Here is a 22,418-nt window from a genome sequence, read left to right on the forward strand (position 1 = left end):
GGCAATGTATGGGGCGGACCACCGCAGTGTATGGGGCGGACCACCGCAGCCCGGTACATGACTCGATGGTACTTTACCTCCCACTCACTTATATACTGAGCAGCTATGTGGGGGCTGCTGTCCTGATCAATTCTTAAGTCCCAGACAACCCTGTTAAAGGGAATGTCAGCAGGATTTAACCCCACAAACTGTTATACCCACGTAGCCCTTTCAAAGACAAGTCCAGCAATACCTTTACATGGTTGATCCGTATCTCCGTTACTAAGAAATCAATGTTTGCATTGATATGTAGATGAATGATTATGGTAGATCTGAAGCCTCTGTCACTCCAGCTCTATTCTCTGCCCAGCGCCGCCGCCTCCTGCTTGACTGGTAGATCTGAAGCCTCTGTCACTCCAGCTCTATTCTCTGCCCAGTGCCACTTACTCCTGCTTGACTGGGAGATCTGAAGCCTCTGTCACTCCAGCTCTATTCCCTGCCCAGCGCCACCTACTCCTGCTTGACTGGGAGATCTGAAGCCTCTGTCACTCCAGCTCTATTCCCTGCCCAACGCCACCTACTCCTGCTTGACTGGGAGATCTGAAGCCTCTGTCACTCCAGCTCTATTCCCTGCCCAACGCCACCTACTCCTGCTTGACTGGGAGATCTGAAGCCTCTGTCACTCCAGCTCTATTCCCTGCCCAACGCCACCTACTCCTGCTTGACTGGGAGATCTGAAGCCTCTGTCACTCCAGCTCTATTCCCTGCCCAACGCCACCTACTCCTGCTTGACTGGGAGATCTGAAGCCTCTGTCACTCCAGCTCTATTCCCTGCCCAGTGCTGCTGTCTCTTGCTTGACTGGTATATTTAACGCCTCTGTCACTCCAGGTTCTATTCCCTGACCAGCGCCGGCGCCTACTGCTCGACTGATAGCCTCTATGCCATGTGTTTTCAGGCAAGAAAGAGGGGACGACACTGCGCAGGGAATAGAGCTGGAGTAACAGAGTCTTCAGATCTACCATAGTCCTTTAGCCTCATCATCATATCAATATAAACGCTGATTTCTCAGTAACAGAGGAGAGGACTGCCCATGTGACGGTATTGCTGGACTTGTCTTTGAAAGCGTTAATGTCCACATTAATGTTTCCAGGGGGAAAAACCTGCTGACAAATTCCTTTTAAATTTGACTATTCATTCGATGCCACTTCTCAAACCAGGCCTATATACCAGTATATAAATGTACCTACGTGCAGTGGCGTAACTTGAAACTCATGAGCCCCTGATGCAAAAGCTCCAACGGGCCCCCAAATATTGTAAATCTTTAATAGCAATAGTCTTTTTCTATAGGCCAAAGGGACTTTTCGGGCCCCCTATGCTCCAGGGCCCGGGTGCGATTGCGACCCCTGCACCTGTTGTAGTTACGCCCCTGGATACTTGTATATTCAAGTGGTACCATACTGGTTAGGAAACCCATTAAAATGTTTTTCATTGGTTTTCATTCCAAAATAAATAAATCTAATGGTTTTTCAAAATATTCAGTCGACAACCTAGAGGATCCCTTGCACAGAGCAGATCCTGGCTGGATCACGTGTCGCATGTGAGCGGTCTGCTCTGCCTGGCGCTTACTGCATGTTACGTGTAAGGCGCAGCTGTTGGCGCTCACTAATCCACACTCCTGGATTATTTACTAGGATTGCCCTTTTCCCTTTTCTATCTTTGTGTGTGCTTCCATGTTTTATTCTGACTTTGTGTTGATAAAAGAAATGTATTATATTTGCATATGATAATGTCATTTTTTTGTGAGGGGAAGCATGGACCACTTTTTCTTAGAGGGCATGCAGTCATCGCGTCATGCTGTATTTGAAAGCATGGTGGTTCTTATCTGCTTAAAACCATACGCTATCTGCTTTATTTTATGATTCCTTTCAACCCTCTAGGGTGACTGAAAAGTCCAGAACCCCCAAATATATATAACCCAATAGAGTATTTCACTTAAAAAAATAAATATATATATTTATACAATGTGATTTTCTGTATTTTATTTGATATTCTATCTCTCAATGTTAAAATTAACCTACCCTTAAAATTATAGTGTATGAATGTGTGTATATATGTGTGTGTGTGTAATATATATATATATATATATATATATATATATATATATATATATATATATATATATATATATATACATACATACATACATACATACATACATACATACATACATACATACATACATACATACATACATACACTATAATTTTAAGGGTATGTTAATTTTAACATTGAGAGATAGAATATCAAATAAAATACAGAAAATCACATTGTATAAATTTATTTCCATTTGTCTTACCATTAAAAAATCTTATTTTTATAGACTAGAGAAATACAAATGTATATTATAAATTTTCCCACAATGCTCACCTTTTTGGACAGATTGTCAGCTGCCAGAGGGGGAAGGAGATTGACTCTGCTCACAGCCTGCTCCAAAAGCATTGGTGAGCATCTGCCCCAATTAGAACAAAATGCAAGCAAAAAGAAAGGCTAAAAACACGTTTTTATTTGCCTTACAAACTGTAAATTACTTTTACAATGGTTATGTACAGCATTTCTAGGGTTTTTAAGTAGAAATGATCTGTGAGATGGCACAATACACGCAGGTGTTCGAGAAGGGCCCGATCTACACAAGCGTACTATGGCTCCATGCAGGAGATGTATTTATATCATTACAATCAAACCAATGGCTCTAAAAAAAAATAAAAAAAAAAGGACTTTTGAAAGAAACCAGCCTAAAATGTAGAGGAGGAATACTTATGACGCTATTCCCCTGGTTTTAACGTAATGCAAATCTAATTGCCCCGAAATTACTATTACCCACATTCATCTGTACATTGGCACTTAGGATCACCTTTAAAGTAGTAAAACCTTTTAGCATTTGCCACCATTTATTTTATTTCCCTTTTTTTCCTTATTTTAGTCTGATACTGTTACAGAAATCCATTAAGACAACTCAAGCACACTTTTTAGTTTTTAGTGGTGTCTGCAGCTTAGCTGGCGGCTGTCTCAGCTTATCATTTGGCTTCCAACGCATTTTGTAAATTACGGTAGTGCTTTTTCCTTTGTAATTTGTGCAGCGTGTTCTACTTTTAAAGTGAAAAAACAAATAAAAGAAACTTTTTTTTTTTCTTCTACATTTGCTTTTCCTGTGTCATTTATTGTTCCTCATACCGTATTTTATTTTACCCCAGTGAGCCGCAAGCCATGTGCTACATTGAGACCTCCAACCTTGATGGGGAAACCAATCTGAAAATCCGCCAGGTATGTGACAATGAGTTTGTAGAAGTAGGTGGATCTTTTGATATTTTTTTTCTTCTCGGCAGTAAGTGTAATTTACACATACACAACACTGCTGTCCACACAGTACAAGCACATTCAGCTCTGCTGTGTATACTCTACACATACAGCTCTGATGTAGAAGCACACAACTCGGCTACATCAACACAGTTCGGCTACATCAACACAGTTCGGCTACATCAACACAGTTCAGCTACATCAACACAGTTCAGCTACATCAACACAGTTCAGCTACATCAACACAGTTCAGCTACATGAACGCACACCAGCATCTTACTGATCACATGACCTGTGAGGCAGATCTCGGTCACTTTCTCCCATGGCCTGCACTGATCACACCGATCAGTGTCTGGCTGGAGGAGAGAGAACTGCCAATGCATGGCGTCAGTATTCTCCTCCATCACAGGAAGCTTTCTCAGAGCTATAGGGAAGTTTTATAGTCAAAAATATACAGTAATTAAATGAAGTTGGTTTACACAAATGTAACTTTAACATTGGGTTCGGCTTCTTTGTTTTTTTTAAAGAAGTTAGAACCATTTACCGTAAATGTAAATTATTTACTTTCAGAATACTTGATCTCATTTGATAAATGAAAGGATATATAAATAGAAAATCTGCAAATCATTAAAAAATGATGTCTTACCCTCCCCAAATATATCACTCCAAAGCATTGCTTGATGTAGTTGTTTGTTCTCTGCTCCTGCTTTCCTGTCTGACAAACGTCTCGCAGGTTTAACAGAGGGGCGGCCTTTCAGTTCCAGAAATGAAACAAAGGGAGTTCTAGCACCTATAGTGCTGATAAGTATATACGACACGCTGAAGAGCAGGTTGTAGAGCAGGTTGTAGCAGGTTGTAGAGCTTGTGAATCGAGGCCGTTCCTTCTTTACTGCAGGTTTTGTGTGGCAGATGCTCTTTAAGTTCTATGATTTCTGTGCTTTTATTAAGATTTTTCCCAACCAATAAATTTACCCAACAGCCCTGATGAGGTTCATCATAAGTGATTCAACTGTTGACAAAATGACAAAAGAATGTACCCCCTAATTAGGGGCTGATAACGTAACAATGTAAATGTTATTAATCGCTTATAATAATGCTATGTAGTATTGATAACAAACCACTTGATGTCTAGACACCATCCAGACTTTATAACCTGAAGATGCCAAGGTCTATAAAATGGCGCTCTCTAAACGTTGTGTGTACTCTCTCCTGCGAACACTTATTTGTCTGTCTATTCCTCCACTGTCTCACATGCATCCATGTGTGTGTGTGTGTAAGCCAAGCACCATAAGGCATTCATAGTGTATATGACAGTCATGTTTTCTGAGACCGCTGCAGTCCATCATCGCAAGTGCTGCGTTTCTTTGTTTTAAAAGAAAGACTGAAGGATCTGATGCTTAGACATGCTGTTGCGCCCCGTGCTGTTGCGCCCCGTGCTGTTGCGCCCCGTGCTGTTGCGCCCCGTGCTGTTGCGCCCCGTGCTGTTGCGCCCCGTGCTGTTGCGCCCCGTGCTGTTGCGCCCCGTGCTGTTGCGCCCCGTGCTGTTGCGCCCCGTGCTGTTGCGCCCATTAGTGCTTTCATAAGTCCGGGTTGTGTATAGATCTCAAATGATAGTGTTACTATTATATGGAATATTCTTAGAGGTGATTACTAATTAAACATTTTCACCAACCCTGAATTTCTGGATACATTCTCTTGCCAGTTTAATAGGTTATTCTCGTCACATAGTATTACATTATATTCCTGGGATACGTCATGGTGGCGGGAGCCACTACACTGATCCATTCAAGAAGCAACATGGCTAAAATAGCAATCACATCGAGAGGTTTTCTGGTGGTTAAAAAAAAAGCCAAAAAAAGTTTCATCAAATTTAAAATGTTAGAAAATATCTAAGCTAATAGTGCAAGAAAACTGACCAATGGCGCCTAGAGGTGTAAATGCAGGCTCGGACTGGCCACAGGAGAACAGGTAAATTCCCCGGTGGGCCCCTAGGCAAGAGCAAGCCACTTACCCCCACATGAGCAGTAGTTGGCCAATACATGAAGTCACTATGTACAGACAAAAGAAGGATCTCGTCATTCAGCAACCTACCTAGTGTTTATATAGAAGCAGAAGTAAATCTGTGAAAGTGGCAATGTAATATTTGCATGGCCCCCCCAAGTCCGTGCTACTGGTGGGCCCTTGCCACACCAGGCCGACACTGTGTATACACCTCTCTTTAACACCTCGTTTGTCTTTCTGGATTTCTTTTCCAGGGTCTTTCCCTGACGGCGGACATGAAAGACATTGATACCTTGATGGGCTTGTCCGGCAGGATCGAATGTGAAAGCCCGAACAGGCATCTGTACGATTTCAATGGAAACATCAGGCTGGATGGCAAAGTGTGAGTATGGAGCAAGTAAAAATGACGCCATTATTACCCCCGGTGATAATATTATGGGGTCATAGGAATTGGGAATGGCCAGTGTTTTGTTTTTTAAATATTTTTTTTTTAACAGTTTGCTATTAAAATGTATAATTGAGCACAAAGTCTAATGAACCTGAGTATGAGATTACTAGATATTGAGTATTATACACAGAAGAAGCAGAAATGTGTGTAAATATGTAAATTGTAATTATATTAACTGCATATTGGGAAATAAAGTTTTAGTTACATATTTAATAGTTTTTTTTTCTGATGCAGAATCATTTCTAATGTTATGTAATTGATTAAGATTTAGTTTTCTCCTTATTATTTTTCTCTGCAAACACAATGATGCATACAGAACAATAATGCTCCTCCTCCTGCAGGGGACAGAAGAGAAAAAATAAATGTCCATATTTTTCGGACTATGGGACGCACCTTACTATAAGGCGCACCTTACGTTTAGACAGTGGTATAAAGGAAAAGGTCCTACTGATTAAAACTTCCCTGACAGTATAAAGAAGGGAGGGATCATTATCAGTAATGCATCGGGAAAGTGGAATATCTATTGTTTATCCGCAGCTTGTGTATTACACACACAGCTTCACAGCACGAGCATTATGTATCCTGCAGTGCACATACTGTGTATACAGAACACTCCTGCTTCACAGTAAATGCACACTCAACTCTGCTACACGGACGCACACAGAACTCTGCTACACGGACGCACACAGAACTCTGCTACACGGACGCACACTGAACTCTGCTACACGGACGCACACAGAACTCTGCTACACGGACGCACACAGAACTCTGCTACACGGACGCACACAGAACTCTGCTACACGGACGCACACAGAACTCTGCTACACGGACGCACACAGAACTCTGCTACACGGACGCACACAGAACTCTGCTACACGGACGCACACAGAACTCTGCTACACGGACGCACACAGCGCTGCAACATGGACATTCATGCACACAGGTCTGCTACATCAATACACACAGGTCTGCTACATCAATACACACAGGTCTGCTACATCAATACACACAGGTCTGCTACATCAATACACACAGGTCTGCTACATCAATACACACAGGTCTGCTACATCAATACACACAGGTCTGCTACATCAACACACAGGTCTGCTACATCAACACACACAGGTCTGCTACATCAATATACTCACACGTCTGATACATCAATATACACAGGTCTGCTACATCAACACACACAGGTCTGCTACATCAATATACACACAGGTCTGCTACATCAACATACTCACACGTCTAATACATCAATATACACAGGTCTGCTACATCAATATACACACAGGTCTGCTACATCAATATACACAGGTCTGCTACATCAATATACACACAGGTCTGCTACATCAATATACACAGGTCTGCTACATCAATATACACACACAGGTCTGCTACATCAATACACACAGGTCTGCTACATCAATACACACAGGTCTGCTACATCAATATACACACAGGTCTGCTACATCAATACACACAGGTCTGCTACATCAATATACACACAGGTCTGCTACATCAATACACACACAGGTCTGCTACATCAATACACACAGGTCTGCTACATCAATATACACACAGGTCTGCTACATCAATATACACACAGGTCTGCTACATCAATATACACACAGGTCTGCTACATCAATATACACACAGGTCTGCTACATCAATATACACACAGGTCTGCTACATCAATATACACACAGGTCTGCTACATCAATATACACACAGGTCTGCTACATCAATATACACACAGGTCTGCTACATCAATATACACACAGGTCTGCTACATCAATATACACACAGGTCTGCTACATCAATATACACACAGGTCTGCTACATCAATATACACACAGGTCTGCTACATCAACACACACACAGGTCTGCTACATCAATATACACACAGGTCTGCTACATCAATATACACACAGGTCTGCTACATCAACACACACAGGTCTGGTACATCAATATACACACAGGTCTGCTACATCAATATACACACAGGTCTGCTACATCAATATACACACAGGTCTGCTACATCAATATACACACAGGTCTGGTACATCAATATACACACAGGTCTGCTACATCAATATACACACAGGTCTGCTACTTCAACACACAGGTCTGCTACATCAATACACACACACACACACACACCTCTGCTACATCAATATAAACACAGGTCTGCTACATAAACACACACATACACGCGTCTGGTACATCAATATACACACACACATACACACACAGTTCTGCTACATCAACACATACAGGTATGCTACATCAACATACACACACATAGGTCTCCTACATCAAAATATACACACACAGGTCTGCAACATCAGCATACACACTAAGGCTATGTTCACACGTTCAGGATTTCTTGCAGACATTTCCAGACAAAAACCGGACATTTCTGCCAGAAATCCGCATGCGTTTTTTTTCACGTTTTTTATTCGTTTTTTGCACGTTTTCCCCCAATGCATTAAATAGCGGGAAAACGCAAAAAATCTGCAAAATTAATGAAAGCGAAAAAGCGCAAAACATCCTGAACATTCTCTTTGATCATTGGAAACCACATCCTGATTTTTCTTACTAAAAAGGGCATCTTATAGTCCAAAAGATTCTATAATCTTTTTTTTTTTTGTTTGGCGTTGTTTGGATTAGGTTATATTATGTGTCTGAAAAAACAAGAATGAATAAAGGTCAGCTTGTCCAGAATGTGAAAAGTCTTATTAAATCTACCTAATGCCACATATTAAAGAGAAATATGAAATACACCTGAGGTCTGATGCAAGGATTTCATGTTATCAGATATTGAACTGTAAAGACTATGGACCAAGTGTATACAACCTACGGCAACAAACTCTACATGATACTCATGACATCCAGTTACATTTCAGCAGTTTTCTATGATTTTCTACCATATGCTTTGATTTCCAATGTTTGTCTGCCTTTTCTTTCATTTTTAAAGAATCTAACCAATTCTTTGAAGGGATTTTGTCAGCAATTTTTTTTTCTGTGTGGACAGAGACCCTGATTCCATTGATGCATCACTTAGTTTACTGGGTGCAGCAGTTGTGATAGAACTACAGTTTTCTCTTCTGATCTAGCAGAGCCGAGTTGTTGCGCTGCGTATAACCCCTCACCACTGACAGGGAGCTTTCTGTGTACTGACAGGCTATTAATCTGTGGTGAGGGCAGGGTGGGACTAGAAGGCACATGACATCTAGTCCTTCAGTGTTTTATCAGCAGGAAATTATCACTAATTTTATTAAAACAAAATCACTCAGTCTAATAAGTTACAGATTGCTGGAATCCGGGTCTCTGCCCCTCTCGCATAAAACAAAAACCTGAACAAATCGATCAGAGCAACATTAGGGGTATATAAAATATAACTGAGTCATAGTGGCCTCCTCAGAACTACCACAATGCAACAGAAAACGCCCATAGATATACATAAAGATATTAGAACAAATGGAGTCAGAAAATCTGTCTTTAAAGTACATACAAAGTCACTTTTATTTCTACATTAATCATAGGTATAAGCGTACAATAAAATCATTATACTCTAATAGAAACATTAATATTCCGTAATGAACAGGTGAAATATATATGAAGGACAGTATGCTGAAAGGTATAAGACTGGTAGAATCAGGTTCATGAGAAATAGACCATAATATAACGTATTCATATGCCTTTAAGAAGCAAAACGTAAAATGGCCAGCTAAGCATTGATCCTTACCCATATCAGTCAGTGTGACACCAGACTTGCCAGCCCCTACGCGCGTTTCGCATAGACTTCCTCAGGGGGAACTTGATCCTACCTGTCTTATACCTTTCAGCTTCGCATTGACTTCCAGACCTTTTCTACCTGTGTCCTTCATATATATATATTTCACCAGTCAATTATGGAATATTAATGTTTTTATTGGAGTATAATGATTTTATTGTATGCTTATACCTATGGTTAATGTAGAAATCAATATGACTTTGTACTTTACAGACCGATTTTCTGACTCTATTTGTTCTCATATTTTTCTATAAAGCAAAAACCTGCTGTCACGTTCCCTTTAAAAGTCCATGCCACCCCTGTTAGATTTGTGCTTGTCCAGTTCTGTGGCGCCCCACGTGTCAGACCACAGCAGAAGATCACACAAATGCTTTTTATAGTAGCCAAGAGGATCTTCTTATTGAACTTCCAGTATACCGACAGGTATGCCATAAATGTCTCACGTGCCTCTGAATGATGATCATCTCCGTTCACGTCCGCGCTGGAAATAGCCGAGCCAGCGTGCATAGCTATTATTAGGTCTCCAATAATTAAAAATGCATTCAGCCAAAAAGTTATAGACATTCTCCCGAGATCCTAGAGTTAATGACAAGAGTTAAACAGATTGACAAAAAGCCTGGAAATAGCAATGTTATTATATATAGTAACAATATAAAGTGCAAGTGCAGATAAAACATCAACGCAGCCCATATATGAGTAGGTGAAAATAATAATTCAAGTAACCCGCAACAGGTTTCAGCTTTTAGCCTGTTTGGGGTGCAATATACTAGTAATAAGACACTGCTGGTTTAATAAGTGCAGTATTAATGTTTATACAGAGCCTGGTGTGGGCAGTTGAAGCTTCCTCAGCTCTGCTGCATTGCTAAATGTAAGAATCCTGATTGTGTTTATGGGCAACATGGTGGCTCAGTGGTTAGCTCTGTATGGTGGCTCAGTGGTTAGCACTGTATGGCGGCTCAGTGGTTAGCTCTGTATGGCGGCTCAGTGGTTAGCACTGTATGGCGGCTCAGTGGTTAGCACTGTATGGCGGCTCAGTGGTTAGCACTGTATGGCGGCTCAGTGGTTAGCACTGTATGGCGGCTCAGTGGTTAGCACTGTATGGCGGCTCAGTGGTTAGCACTGTATGGCGGCTCAGTGGTTAGCACTGTACAGTGGCTCAGTGGTTTCACTGTTGCATTGCAGCACTGGGGTCCTGGATTCAAATCCCACAAAGGACAACATCTGCAAAGAGTTTGTATGTCCTCGAGTTTGCCTGGCTTTTCTCCAGGTTCTCCGGTTTCCTCCCACACTCCAAAAATATACTGATAGGGTGACAGTGATGATAATGTACATAAAGGGCTGTGGAATATGTTAGCGTTATATAAGCAACGCATAATAAATAGTCAGAACCACTGCACCCAGTAAACTAAGGCCGGTTTCACATTAGCGTTTTGAGGAGCTGCGGACTTCCTCCTTGAAGCCCCGCCCTCGGCCTCACCTCCGCCGCTAGCTCCTCCTACTTCTGCATGTGGCCTGCGTACCTATCTTTAACATTAGGTACGCAGGTCATGCGGCTGTATGCGGATGCTTCCGCATGCGTCGTTTTGACGATGCGGTGACCAGCGTAGCACGCAGCTGGCTACAATTTATTTCTTTTTTTTCTCAGTGGCGGAGGTGCGGCCGAGGGCGGAGCTTCACGGAGGAAGTCCGCAGCTCCTCAAAACGCTAGTGTGAAACTAGCCTTAGTGATACATTGTTGGATTTCTAGTCTCTTTGACTACATCTTGCTGCTCTTAGTTTAGGTAAAAGCCTGCTTACATATTCCACTTAAAGGGACTCTCACAGCAGGTTTTTGCTATGTAATCTGAGAGCAGCATGATGCAGGGACTGACGCCCTGATTTCAGCGATGTGTCACTTACTGGGTTTTGTGTTGCTGTTTAACTAAAATCTGTTTTTTATCAGCAGGGGATTATCACTGCAGGATAGGTGTCTGGTGCCTCCTGGTCCAGCCCCGCCTCCACCACAGATTAGCAGCTCACTGTTAATGCACAGTGTACACAGAGCTGTCAGTCCGTGGCATGGACGGGTTGGTACATTGTATTTTGCTGTGTATGTCAGTGGAAGTGTCATTAAGTGCTGTAATAACCACATTGTTGTGATTGGCGCTTACCTGGGCTCCATGCTGCACCATCTACCCGAGCAGTTACATAATGTCCTGTGTTCTAAATAAACCGGCCAACAAGTGTATGAATATTGGAGAATATCTGACTACACAGGTAATAATGGATGTAGAAGTTCAGCCGACGGCGCAGCACTAAACTCCCTGAATGATAACTTTACATTTTAATGGGGCTGAGGTGGGTGCAATGGTGATAATGTGTTAGCCGTTCTTGCTTCCATGGTTGGAATAGTTGGTCGATCACCAAAAGAAAATAATTGTTTTCAACACCGCAACTTAATATAGGGATTACGCACGCTTGGCTTGTCCAAAGGTCAGGAGACTTCATTGCTCTCCCAGGTAGATGGCCTGGATGTGGATGATCACTCATCCAGTAATCTATTAAAAATGTATCGGCATTGTGTAATGAGGCATTTGGGAAATAGAAAGAATGCGCTGGTGACATATTGATCTGCCCGTCTTTTGCGGCTGTAGTGTCTCCAGCAGGTTTCCTCATCGTGACCTCTAGTGGTGACATGGAGAACAGCCCTGCACATCGTTGTACGTGCTTCTTGTATATTTTTCTACAATGTTGTGACATACTATGTATACTGTATGTAGAGGATTTGCTGTGACATGCTGTGTATACTGTATGTAGGGGATCTGCTGTGTGACATGCTGTGTATACTGTATGTAGGGGATCTGCTGTGACATGCTGTGTATACTGTATATAGAGGATCTGCTGTGTATACTGTATATAGAGGATCTGCTGTGTATACTGTATGTAGGGGATCTGCTGTGTATACTGTAGGGGATCTGCTGTGACATGCTGTGTATACTGTATGTAGGGGATCTGCTGTGACATGCTGTGTATACTGTATATAGAGGATCTGCTGTGTGACATGCTGTGTATACTGTATGTAGGGGATCTGCTGTGTGACATGCTGTGTATACTGTATGAAGGGGATCTGCTGTGTGACATGCTGTGTATACTGTATGTAGGGGATCTGCTGTTACATGCTGTATATACTGTATGTAGGGGATCTGCTGTGACATGCTGTGTATACAGTATGTAGGGGATCTGCTGTTACATGCTGTATATACTGTATGTAATGTAAGGTTATACACATGGGAAGAGGGAATCAATATCACCATTACACACTGAACGGGAAACCACTGGGTAAATCTGACAGGGAGAAGGACTTGGGGAACCTAGTTAATGATAAACTTACCTGGAGCAGCCAGTGCCAGGCAGCAGCTGCCAAGGCAAACAGGATCATGGGGTGCATTAAAAGAGGTCTGGATACACATGATGAGAGCATTATACTGCCTCTGTACAAATCCCTAGTTAGACCGCACATGGAGTACTGTGTCCAGTTTTGGGCACCGGTGCTCAGGAAGGATATAATGGAACTAGAGAGAGTACAAAGGAGGGCAACAAAATTAATAAAGGGGATGGGAGAACTACAATACCCAGATAGATTAGCGAAATTAGGATTATTTAGTCTAGAAAAAAGACGACTGAGGGGCGATCTAATAACCATGTATAAGTATATAAGGGGACAATACAAATATCTCGCTGAGGATCTGTTTATACCAAGGAAGGTGACGGGCACAAGGGGGCATTCTTTGCGTCTGGAGGAGAGAAGGTTTTTCCACCAACATAGAAGAGGATTCTTTACTGTTAGGGCGGTGAGAATCTGGAATTGCTTGCCTGAGGAGGTGGTGATGGCGAACTCAGTCGAGGGGTTCAAGAGAGGCCTGGATGTCTTCCTGGAGCAGAACAATATTGTATCATACAATTATTAGGTTCTGTAAAAGGATGTAGATCTGGGGATTTATTATGATGGAATATAGGCTGAACTGGATGGACAAATGTCTTTTTTCGGCCTTACTAACTATGTTACTATGTTACTATGTAGGGGATCTGCTGTTACATGCTGTATATACTGTATGTAGGGGATCTGCTGTGACATGCTGTGTATACTGTATGTAGGGGATCTGCTGTGACATGCTGTATATACTGTATGTAGGGGATCTGCTGTGACATGCTGTGTATACTGTATGTAGGGGATCTGCTGTGACATGCTGTGTATACTGTATGTAGGGGATCTGCTGTGACATGCTGTGTATACTGTATGTAGGGGATCTGCTGTGACATGCTGTGTATACTGTATGTAGGGATCTGCTGTTACATGCTGTATATACTGTATGTAGGGGATCTGCTGTGTATACTGTATATAGAGGATCTGCGGTGTATACTGTATGTAGGGGATCTGCTGTGTGACATGCTGTGTATACTGTATGAAGGGGATCTGCTGTGTGACATGCTGTATATACTGTATGTAGGGGATCTGCTGTTACATGCTGTATATACTGTATTTAGGGGATCTGCTGTGACATGCTGTGTATACTGTATGTAGGGGATCTGCTGTGACATGCTGTGTATACAGTATGTAGGGGATCTGCTGTTACATGCTGTATATACTGTATGTAGGGGATCTGCTGTGACATGCTGTATATACTGTATGTAGGGGATCTGCTGTGACATGCTGTGTATACTGTATGTAGGGGATCTGCTGTGACATGCTGTGTATACTGTATGTAGGGGATCTGCTGTGTGACATGCTGTGTATACTGTATGTAGGGGATCTGCTGTGACATGCTGTGTATACTGTATGTAGGGGATCTGCTGTGTGACATGCTGTGTATACTGTATGTAGGGGATCTGCTGTTACATGCTGTGTATACTGTATATAGAGGATCTGCTGTGTATACTGTATATAGAGGATCTGCTGTGACATGCTGTGTATACTGTATGTAGGGGATCTGCTGTGACATGCTGTGTATACTGTATGTAGGGGATCTGCTGTTACATGCTGTATATACTGTATGTAGGGGATCTGCTGTGACATGCTGTGTATACTGTATGTAGGGGATCTGCTGTGTGACATGCTGTGTATACTGTATGTAGGGGATCTGCTGTTACATGCTGTATATACTGTATGTAGGGGATCTGCTTTTACATGCTGTATATACTGTATGTAGGGGATCTGCTGTGACATGCTGTGTATACTGTATATAGAGGATCTGCGGTGTATACTGTATGTAGGGGATCTGCTGTGTGACATGCTGTGTATACTGTATGTAGGGGATCTGCTGTTACATGCTGTGTATACTGTATATAGAGGATCTGCTGTGTATACTGTATATAGAGGATCTGCTGTGACATGCTGTGTATACTGTATGTAGGGGATCTGCTGTGACATGCTGTGTATACTGTATATAGAGGATCTGCTGTGTGACATGCTGTGTATACTGTATGTAGGGGATCTGCTGTGACATGCTGTGTATACTGTATGTAGGGGATCTGCTGTGACATGCTGTATATACTGTATGTAGGGGATCTGCTGTTACATGCTGTATATACTTTATATAAATAGGAGAAAAAGGGAGCATACAATATAGATAATTTTGTAAACACATAACTTTATTGATACAAAAGATACTAAAAATAGTAAAGCAGTTACATCATAGGTGTCATCCACTCAGGCACAAAAGGGAGCCCATCCCCATGCAAATCCCCATGTCTCTAAACATAGTAACCGGAGGGAGATAAAAACACTCCCATATGTTTGTAAACCGGTGAGACTAAGCCCACATATGCTAAGGTAAATGTAATTACCACTAGAAGAGCAATATTACTAATAGTGTGCAGTGCATCTTAATAAAGCAGGTACCGTGGTTAGGCTTACCAATGGGGGATGCAGGGAGAGGGTCCGACCGGAAGAAAAGCACCCCAACGCGCGTTTCGCGGCTGCAAGCGCCGCTTTCTCAAGGGGATAAGTGTCTGATGGTGCAGGACCTTCTAATAACCCCCCTGACCCCGGTCACATGTGTGTGAGCGGCCACTCCGAGCGGCGCCAACGGCGCATGCGCACTGCGACGGGCAGGTCAGGGATGGGGGCCGGGCGTCAGGCCGAGTGCGCAAGCGCCAGGCGAGAAGCCTGGAAGTTGCACACAAGGCACCCAGACGCCCGTCCACATCCCAGAGCCGCCCGTGCACAGCGCGACGCGCGCAGCCGCACGAGTGAGCATGTGGAGCGAACGGTAGAGCCGCCTATTGCAAATGGGAGATGTGCAGATGTAAGGAATATATAAAGCAGCGATGTCATTACATAACGCAGCCATGCCAAACTGCCGACATGTAAATATCCTATCCCCTAGTAAGTCCCCAGGAAAAACGATCTGCCAAAATATCAGACACGGGTGAGGGTAAAGGGAAGAGGTGCATGCAAGCAGTGTGTAAATAGTATATGGCAGTATGAGGACATAGCGCAGTCATGCCATATAAATAGCCCATCCCCCTAATGAATCCCCAATATCATAATCCGCCAAGATATACTACATAAATGAGGGGTGCGGACAACATAAATAACACCCACACAGCCCCATATATGCCAAACAAGCATATGCAATACAACAAGTAGCATATTGTGCACATACAACCATGGTATACATATGAAGATGTATATATAGTCCACATTATATCCAATGGGAAGGGAGTAGCTGGCTTGGAGATGTCACGGGTCCAAGTTTGCGGACAGCAGGATAAAAAGACGGTGTTTACCCCATGTGGAACCGGGATCAAGGGAGAGCCCATAGACGAAGAATGTTGCTGGGTAAACTCTGTTCCTAGGGCTCATTCTTTAATGATGTTAAAAGCATTCACTTGCGACAAACTTCGCTAACCCACCCTCTGCCACTCATGCTTTCATGCAGTTTGTCGCAAGTGAATGCTTTTAACATCATTAAAGAATGATCCCCTACATACAGTATATACAGCATGTAACAGCAGATCCCCTACATACAGTATACACAGCATGTCACACAGCAGATCCCCTTCATACAGTATACACAGCATGTCACACAGCAGATACCCTACATACAGTATACACCGCAGATCCTCTATATACAGTATACACAGCAGATCCCCTACATACAGTATATACAGCATGTAACAGCAGATCCCTACATACAGTATACACAGCATGTCACAGCAGATCCCCTACATACAGTATACACAGCATGTCACAGCAGATCCTCTATACACAGTATACACAGCAGATCCTCTATACACAGTATACACAGCAGATCCTCTATATACAGTATACACAGCATGTAACAGCAGATCCCCTACATACAGTATACACAGCATGTCACACAGCAGATCCCCTACATACAGTATACACAGCATGTCACACAGCAGATCCTCTATATACAGTATACACAGCATGTCACAGCAGATCCCCTACATACAGTATACACAGCATGTCACAGCAGATCCCCTACAGTATACACAGCAGATCCCCTACATACAGTAAACACAGCATGTCACAGCAGATCCCCTACAGTATACACAGCAGATCCCCTACATACAGTATACACAGCAGATCCTCTATATACAGTATACACAGCATGTCACAGCAGATCCCCTACATACAGTATACACAGCATGTCACACAGCAGATCCCCTACATACAGTATACACAGCATGTCACACAGCAGATCCTCTATATACAGTATACACAGCATGTCACACAGCAGATCCTATATACAGTATACACAGCATGTCACACAGCAGATCCTCTATATACAGTATACACAGCATGTCACAGCAGATCCCCTACATACAGTATACACAGCATGTCACACAGCAGATCCCCTACATACAGTATACACAGCATGTCACAGCAGATCCCCTACATATAGTATACACAGCATGTCACAGCAGATCCCCTACATACAGTATACACAGCATGTCACAGCAGATCCCCTACATACAGTATACACAGCATGTCACACAGCAGATCCTCTATATACAGTATACACAGCATGTCACAGCAGATCCCCTACATACAGTATACACAGCATGTCACACAGCAGATCCCCTACATACAGTATACACAGCATGTCACACAGCAGATCCCCTACATACAGTATACACAGCATGTCACAGCAGATCCCCTACATACAGTATACACAGCATGTCACACAGCAGATCCTCTATATACAGTATACACAGCATGTCACAGCAGATCCCCTACATACAGTATACACAGCATGTCACAGCAGATACCCTACATACAGTATTCACCGCAGATCCTCTATATACAGTATACATAGCATGTCACAGCAGATCCCCTACATACAGTATATACAGCATGTAACAGCAGATCCCCTACATACAGTATACACAGAATGTCACAGCAGATCCCCTACATACAGTATACACAGCATGTCACACAGCAGATCCTCTATATACAGTATACACAGCATGTCACAGCAGATCCCCTACATATAGTATACACAGCATGTCACAGCAGATCCCCTACATACAGTATACACAGCATGTCACAGCAGATCCCCTACATACAGTATACACAGCATGTCACAGCAGATCCCCTACATACAGTATACACAGCATGTCACACAGCAGATCCTCTATATACAGTATACACAGCATGTAACAGCAGATCCCCTACATACAGTATACACAGCATGTCACAGCAGATCCCCTACATACAGTATACACAGCATGTCACACAGCAGATCCTCTATATACAGTATACACAGCATGTCACAGCAGATCCCCTACATACAGTATACACAGCATGTCACAGCAGATACCCTACATACAGTATACACCGCAGATCCTCTATATACAGTATACACAGCATGTCACAGCAGATACCCTACATACAGTATACACAGCATGTCACAGCAGATCCCCTACATACAGTATACACAGTAGATCCTCTATATACAGTATACACAGCATGTAACAGCAGATCCCCTACATACAGTATACACAGCATGTCACAGCAGATCCCCTACATACAGTATACACAGCAGATCCTCTATATACAGTATACACAGCATGTAACAGCAGATCCCCTACATACAGTATACACAGCATGTCACAGCAGATCCCCTACATACAGTATACACAGCATGTCACAGCAGATCCCCTACATACAGTATACACAGCGTGTCACAGCAGATCCCCTACATACAGTATACACAGCATGTCACAGCAGATCCCCTACATACAGTATATACAGCATGTAACAGCAGATCCCCTACATACAGTATACACAGCATGTCACACAGCAGATCCCCTTCATACAGTATACACAGCATGTCACACAGCAGATCCTCTATATACAGTATACACAGCAGATCCCCTACATACAGTATATACAGCATGTAACAGCAGATCCCTACATACAGTATACACCGCAGATCCTCTATATACAGTATACACAGCAGATCCCCTACATACAGTATATACAGCATGTAACAGCAGATCCCTACATACAGTATACACAGCATGTCACAGCAGATCCCCTACATACAGTATACACAGCATGTCACAGCAGATCCTCTATACACAGTATACACAGCAGATCCTCTATACACAGTATACACAGCAGATCCTCTATATACAGTATACACAGCATGTAACAGCAGATCCCCTACATACAGTATACACAGCATGTCACACAGCAGATCCCCTACATACAGTATACACAGCATGTCACACAGCAGATCCTCTATATACAGTATACACAGCATGTCACAGCAGATCCCCTACATACAGTATACACAGCATGTCACAGCAGATCCCCTACAGTATACACAGCAGATCCCCTACATACAGTAAACACAGCATGTCACAGCAGATCCCCTACAGTATACACAGCAGATCCCCTACATACAGTATACACAGCAGATCCTCTATATACAGTATACACAGCATGTCACAGCAGATCCCCTACATACAGTATACACAGCATGTCACACAGCAGATCCCCTACATACAGTATACACAGCATGTCACACAGCAGATCCTCTATATACAGTATACACAGCATGTCACACAGCAGATCCTATATACAGTATACACAGCATGTCACACAGCAGATCCTCTATATACAGTATACACAGCATGTCACACAGCAGATCCCCTACATACAGTATACACAGCATGTCACAGCAGATCCCCTACATATAGTATACACAGCATGTCACAGCAGATCCCCTACATACAGTATACACAGCATGTCACAGCAGATCCCCTACATACAGTATACACAGCATGTCACACAGCAGATCCTCTATATACAGTATACACAGCATGTCACAGCAGATCCCCTACATACAGTATACACAGCATGTCACACAGATCCCCTACATACAGTATACACAGCATGTCACACAGCAGATCCCCTACATACAGTATACACAGCATGTCACAGCAGATCCCCTACATACAGTATACACAGCATGTCACACAGCAGATCCTCTATATACAGTATACACAGCATGTCACAGCAGATCCCCTACATACAGTATACCCAGCATGTCACAGCAGATACCCTACATACAGTATTCACCGCAGATCCTCTATATACAGTATACATAGCATGTCACAGCAGATCCCCTACATACAGTATATACAGCATGTAACAGCAGATCCCCTACATACAGTATACACAGAATGTCACAGCAGATCCCCTACATACAGTATACACAGCATGTCACACAGCAGATCCTCTATATACAGTATACACAGCATGTCACAGCAGATCCCCTACATATAGTATACACAGCATGTCACAACAGATCCCCTACATACAGTATACACAGCATGTCACAGCAGATCCCCTACATACAGTATACACAGCATGTCACAGCAGATCCCCTACATACAGTATACACAGCATGTCACACAGCAGATCCTCTATATACAGTATACACAGCATGTCACAGCAGATCCCCTACATACAGTATACACAGCATGTTATTTATGTTGTCCGCACCCCTCATTTATGTAGTATATCTTGGCGGATTATGATATTGGGGATTCATTAGGGGGATGGGCTATTTATATGGCATGACTGCGCTATGTCCTCATACTGCCATATACTATTTACACACTGCTTGCATGCACCTCTTCCCTTTACCCTCACCCGTGTCTGATATTTTGGCAGATCGTTTTTCCTGGGGACTTACTAGGGGATAGGATATTTACATGTCGGCAGTTTGGCATGGCTGCGTTATGTAATGACATCGCTGCTTTATATATTCCTTACATCTGCACATCTCCCATTTGCAATAGGCGGCTCTACCGTTCGCTCCACATGCTCACTCGTGCGGCTGCGCGCGTCGCGCTGTGCACGGGCGGCTCTGGGATGTGGACGGGCGTCTGGGTGCCTTGTGTGCAACTTCCAGGCTTCTCGCCTGGCGCTTGCGCACTCGGCCTGACGCCCGGCCCCCATCCCTGACCTGCCCGTCGCAGTGCGCATGCGCCGTTGGCGCCGCTCGGAGTGGCCGCTCACACACATGTGACCGGGGTCAGGGGGGTTATTAGAAGGTCCTGCACCATCAGACACTTATCCCCTTGAGAAAGCGGCGCTTGCAGCCGCGAAACGCGCGTTGGGGTGCTTTTCTTCCGGTCGGACCCTCTCCCTGCATCCCCCATTGGTAAGCCTAACCACGGTACCTGCTTTATTAAGATGCACTGCACACTATTAGTAATATTGCTCTTCTAGTGGTAATTACATTTACCTTAGCATATGTGGGCTTAGTCTCACCGGTTTACAAACATATGGGAGTGTTTTTATCTCCCTCCGGTTACTATGTTTAGAGACATGGGGATTTGCATGGGGATGGGCTCCCTTTTGTGCCTGAGTGGATGACACCTATGATGTAACTGCTTTACTATTTTTAGTATCTTTTGTATCAATAAAGTTATGTGTTTACAAAATTATCTATATTGTATGCTCCCTTTTTCTCCTATTTATATGCTTGCTTTGGAGCTTTTCTTGACTGATCTGGGTGCACTTTACGGTTGTGTGCTATAACCCAGACCAGCATTATGATATTGGGACTTTTGTTAATATATGCTGTATATACTGTATGTAGGGGATCTGCTGTGACATGCTGTGTATACTGTATATAGAGGATCTGCTGTGTGACATGCTGTGTATACTGTATGTAGGGGATCTGCTGTGACATGCTGTGTATACTGTATGTAGGGGATCTGCTGTTACATGCTGTATATACTGTATGTAGGGGATCTGCTGTTACATGCTGTATATACTGTATGTAGGGGATCTGCTGTGACATGCGGTGTATACTGTATATAGAGGATCTGCGGTGAATACTATATGTAGGGTATCTGCTGTGACATGCTGTGTATACTGTATGTAGGGGATCTGCTGTGACATGCTGTGTATACTGTATATAGCGGATCTGCTGTGTGACATGCTGTGTAGACTGTGTGTAGGGGATCTGCTGTGACATGCTGTGTATACTGTATGTAGGGGATCTGCTGTGTGACATGCTGTGTATACTGTATGTAGGGGATCTGCTGTGTGACATGCTGTGTATACTGTATGTAGGGGATCTGCTGTGACATGCTGTGTATACTGTATATAGAGGATCTGCTGTGTGACATGCTGTGTATACTGTATGTAGGGGATCTGCTGTGACATGCTGTGTATACTGTATGTAGGGGATCTGCTGTGACATGCTGTGTATACTGTATATAGAGGATCTGCGGTGTATACTGTATGTAGGGTATCTGCTGTGACATGCTGTGTATACTGTATGTAGGGGATCTGCTGTGAC

At 43.1% G+C, this 22,418-nt stretch overlaps 1 protein-coding gene across 5 annotated transcripts in view; it reads left to right on the forward strand.

Annotated features, from left to right (window-relative positions):
• Positions 1–22,418, forward strand: part of ATP8A1 (ATPase phospholipid transporting 8A1) — a 291,307-nt gene that overhangs the window by 85,031 nt on the left and 183,858 nt on the right. For all 5 annotated transcript variants that reach the window (XM_069744529.1, XM_069744527.1, XM_069744530.1 and 2 more), the window contains exons 9-10: positions 3,232–3,301; positions 5,590–5,717. In XM_069744529.1, the coding sequence (XP_069600630.1) occupies positions 3,232–3,301; positions 5,590–5,717 (198 nt within the window). The remainder of the gene's footprint in view (positions 1–3,231; positions 3,302–5,589; positions 5,718–22,418) is intronic.

The sequence above is a fragment of the Ranitomeya imitator genome, chromosome 1 (genome assembly GCF_032444005.1).
Source record: "Ranitomeya imitator isolate aRanImi1 chromosome 1, aRanImi1.pri, whole genome shotgun sequence".
Classification (NCBI taxonomy): Eukaryota; Metazoa; Chordata; class Amphibia; order Anura; family Dendrobatidae; genus Ranitomeya; species Ranitomeya imitator.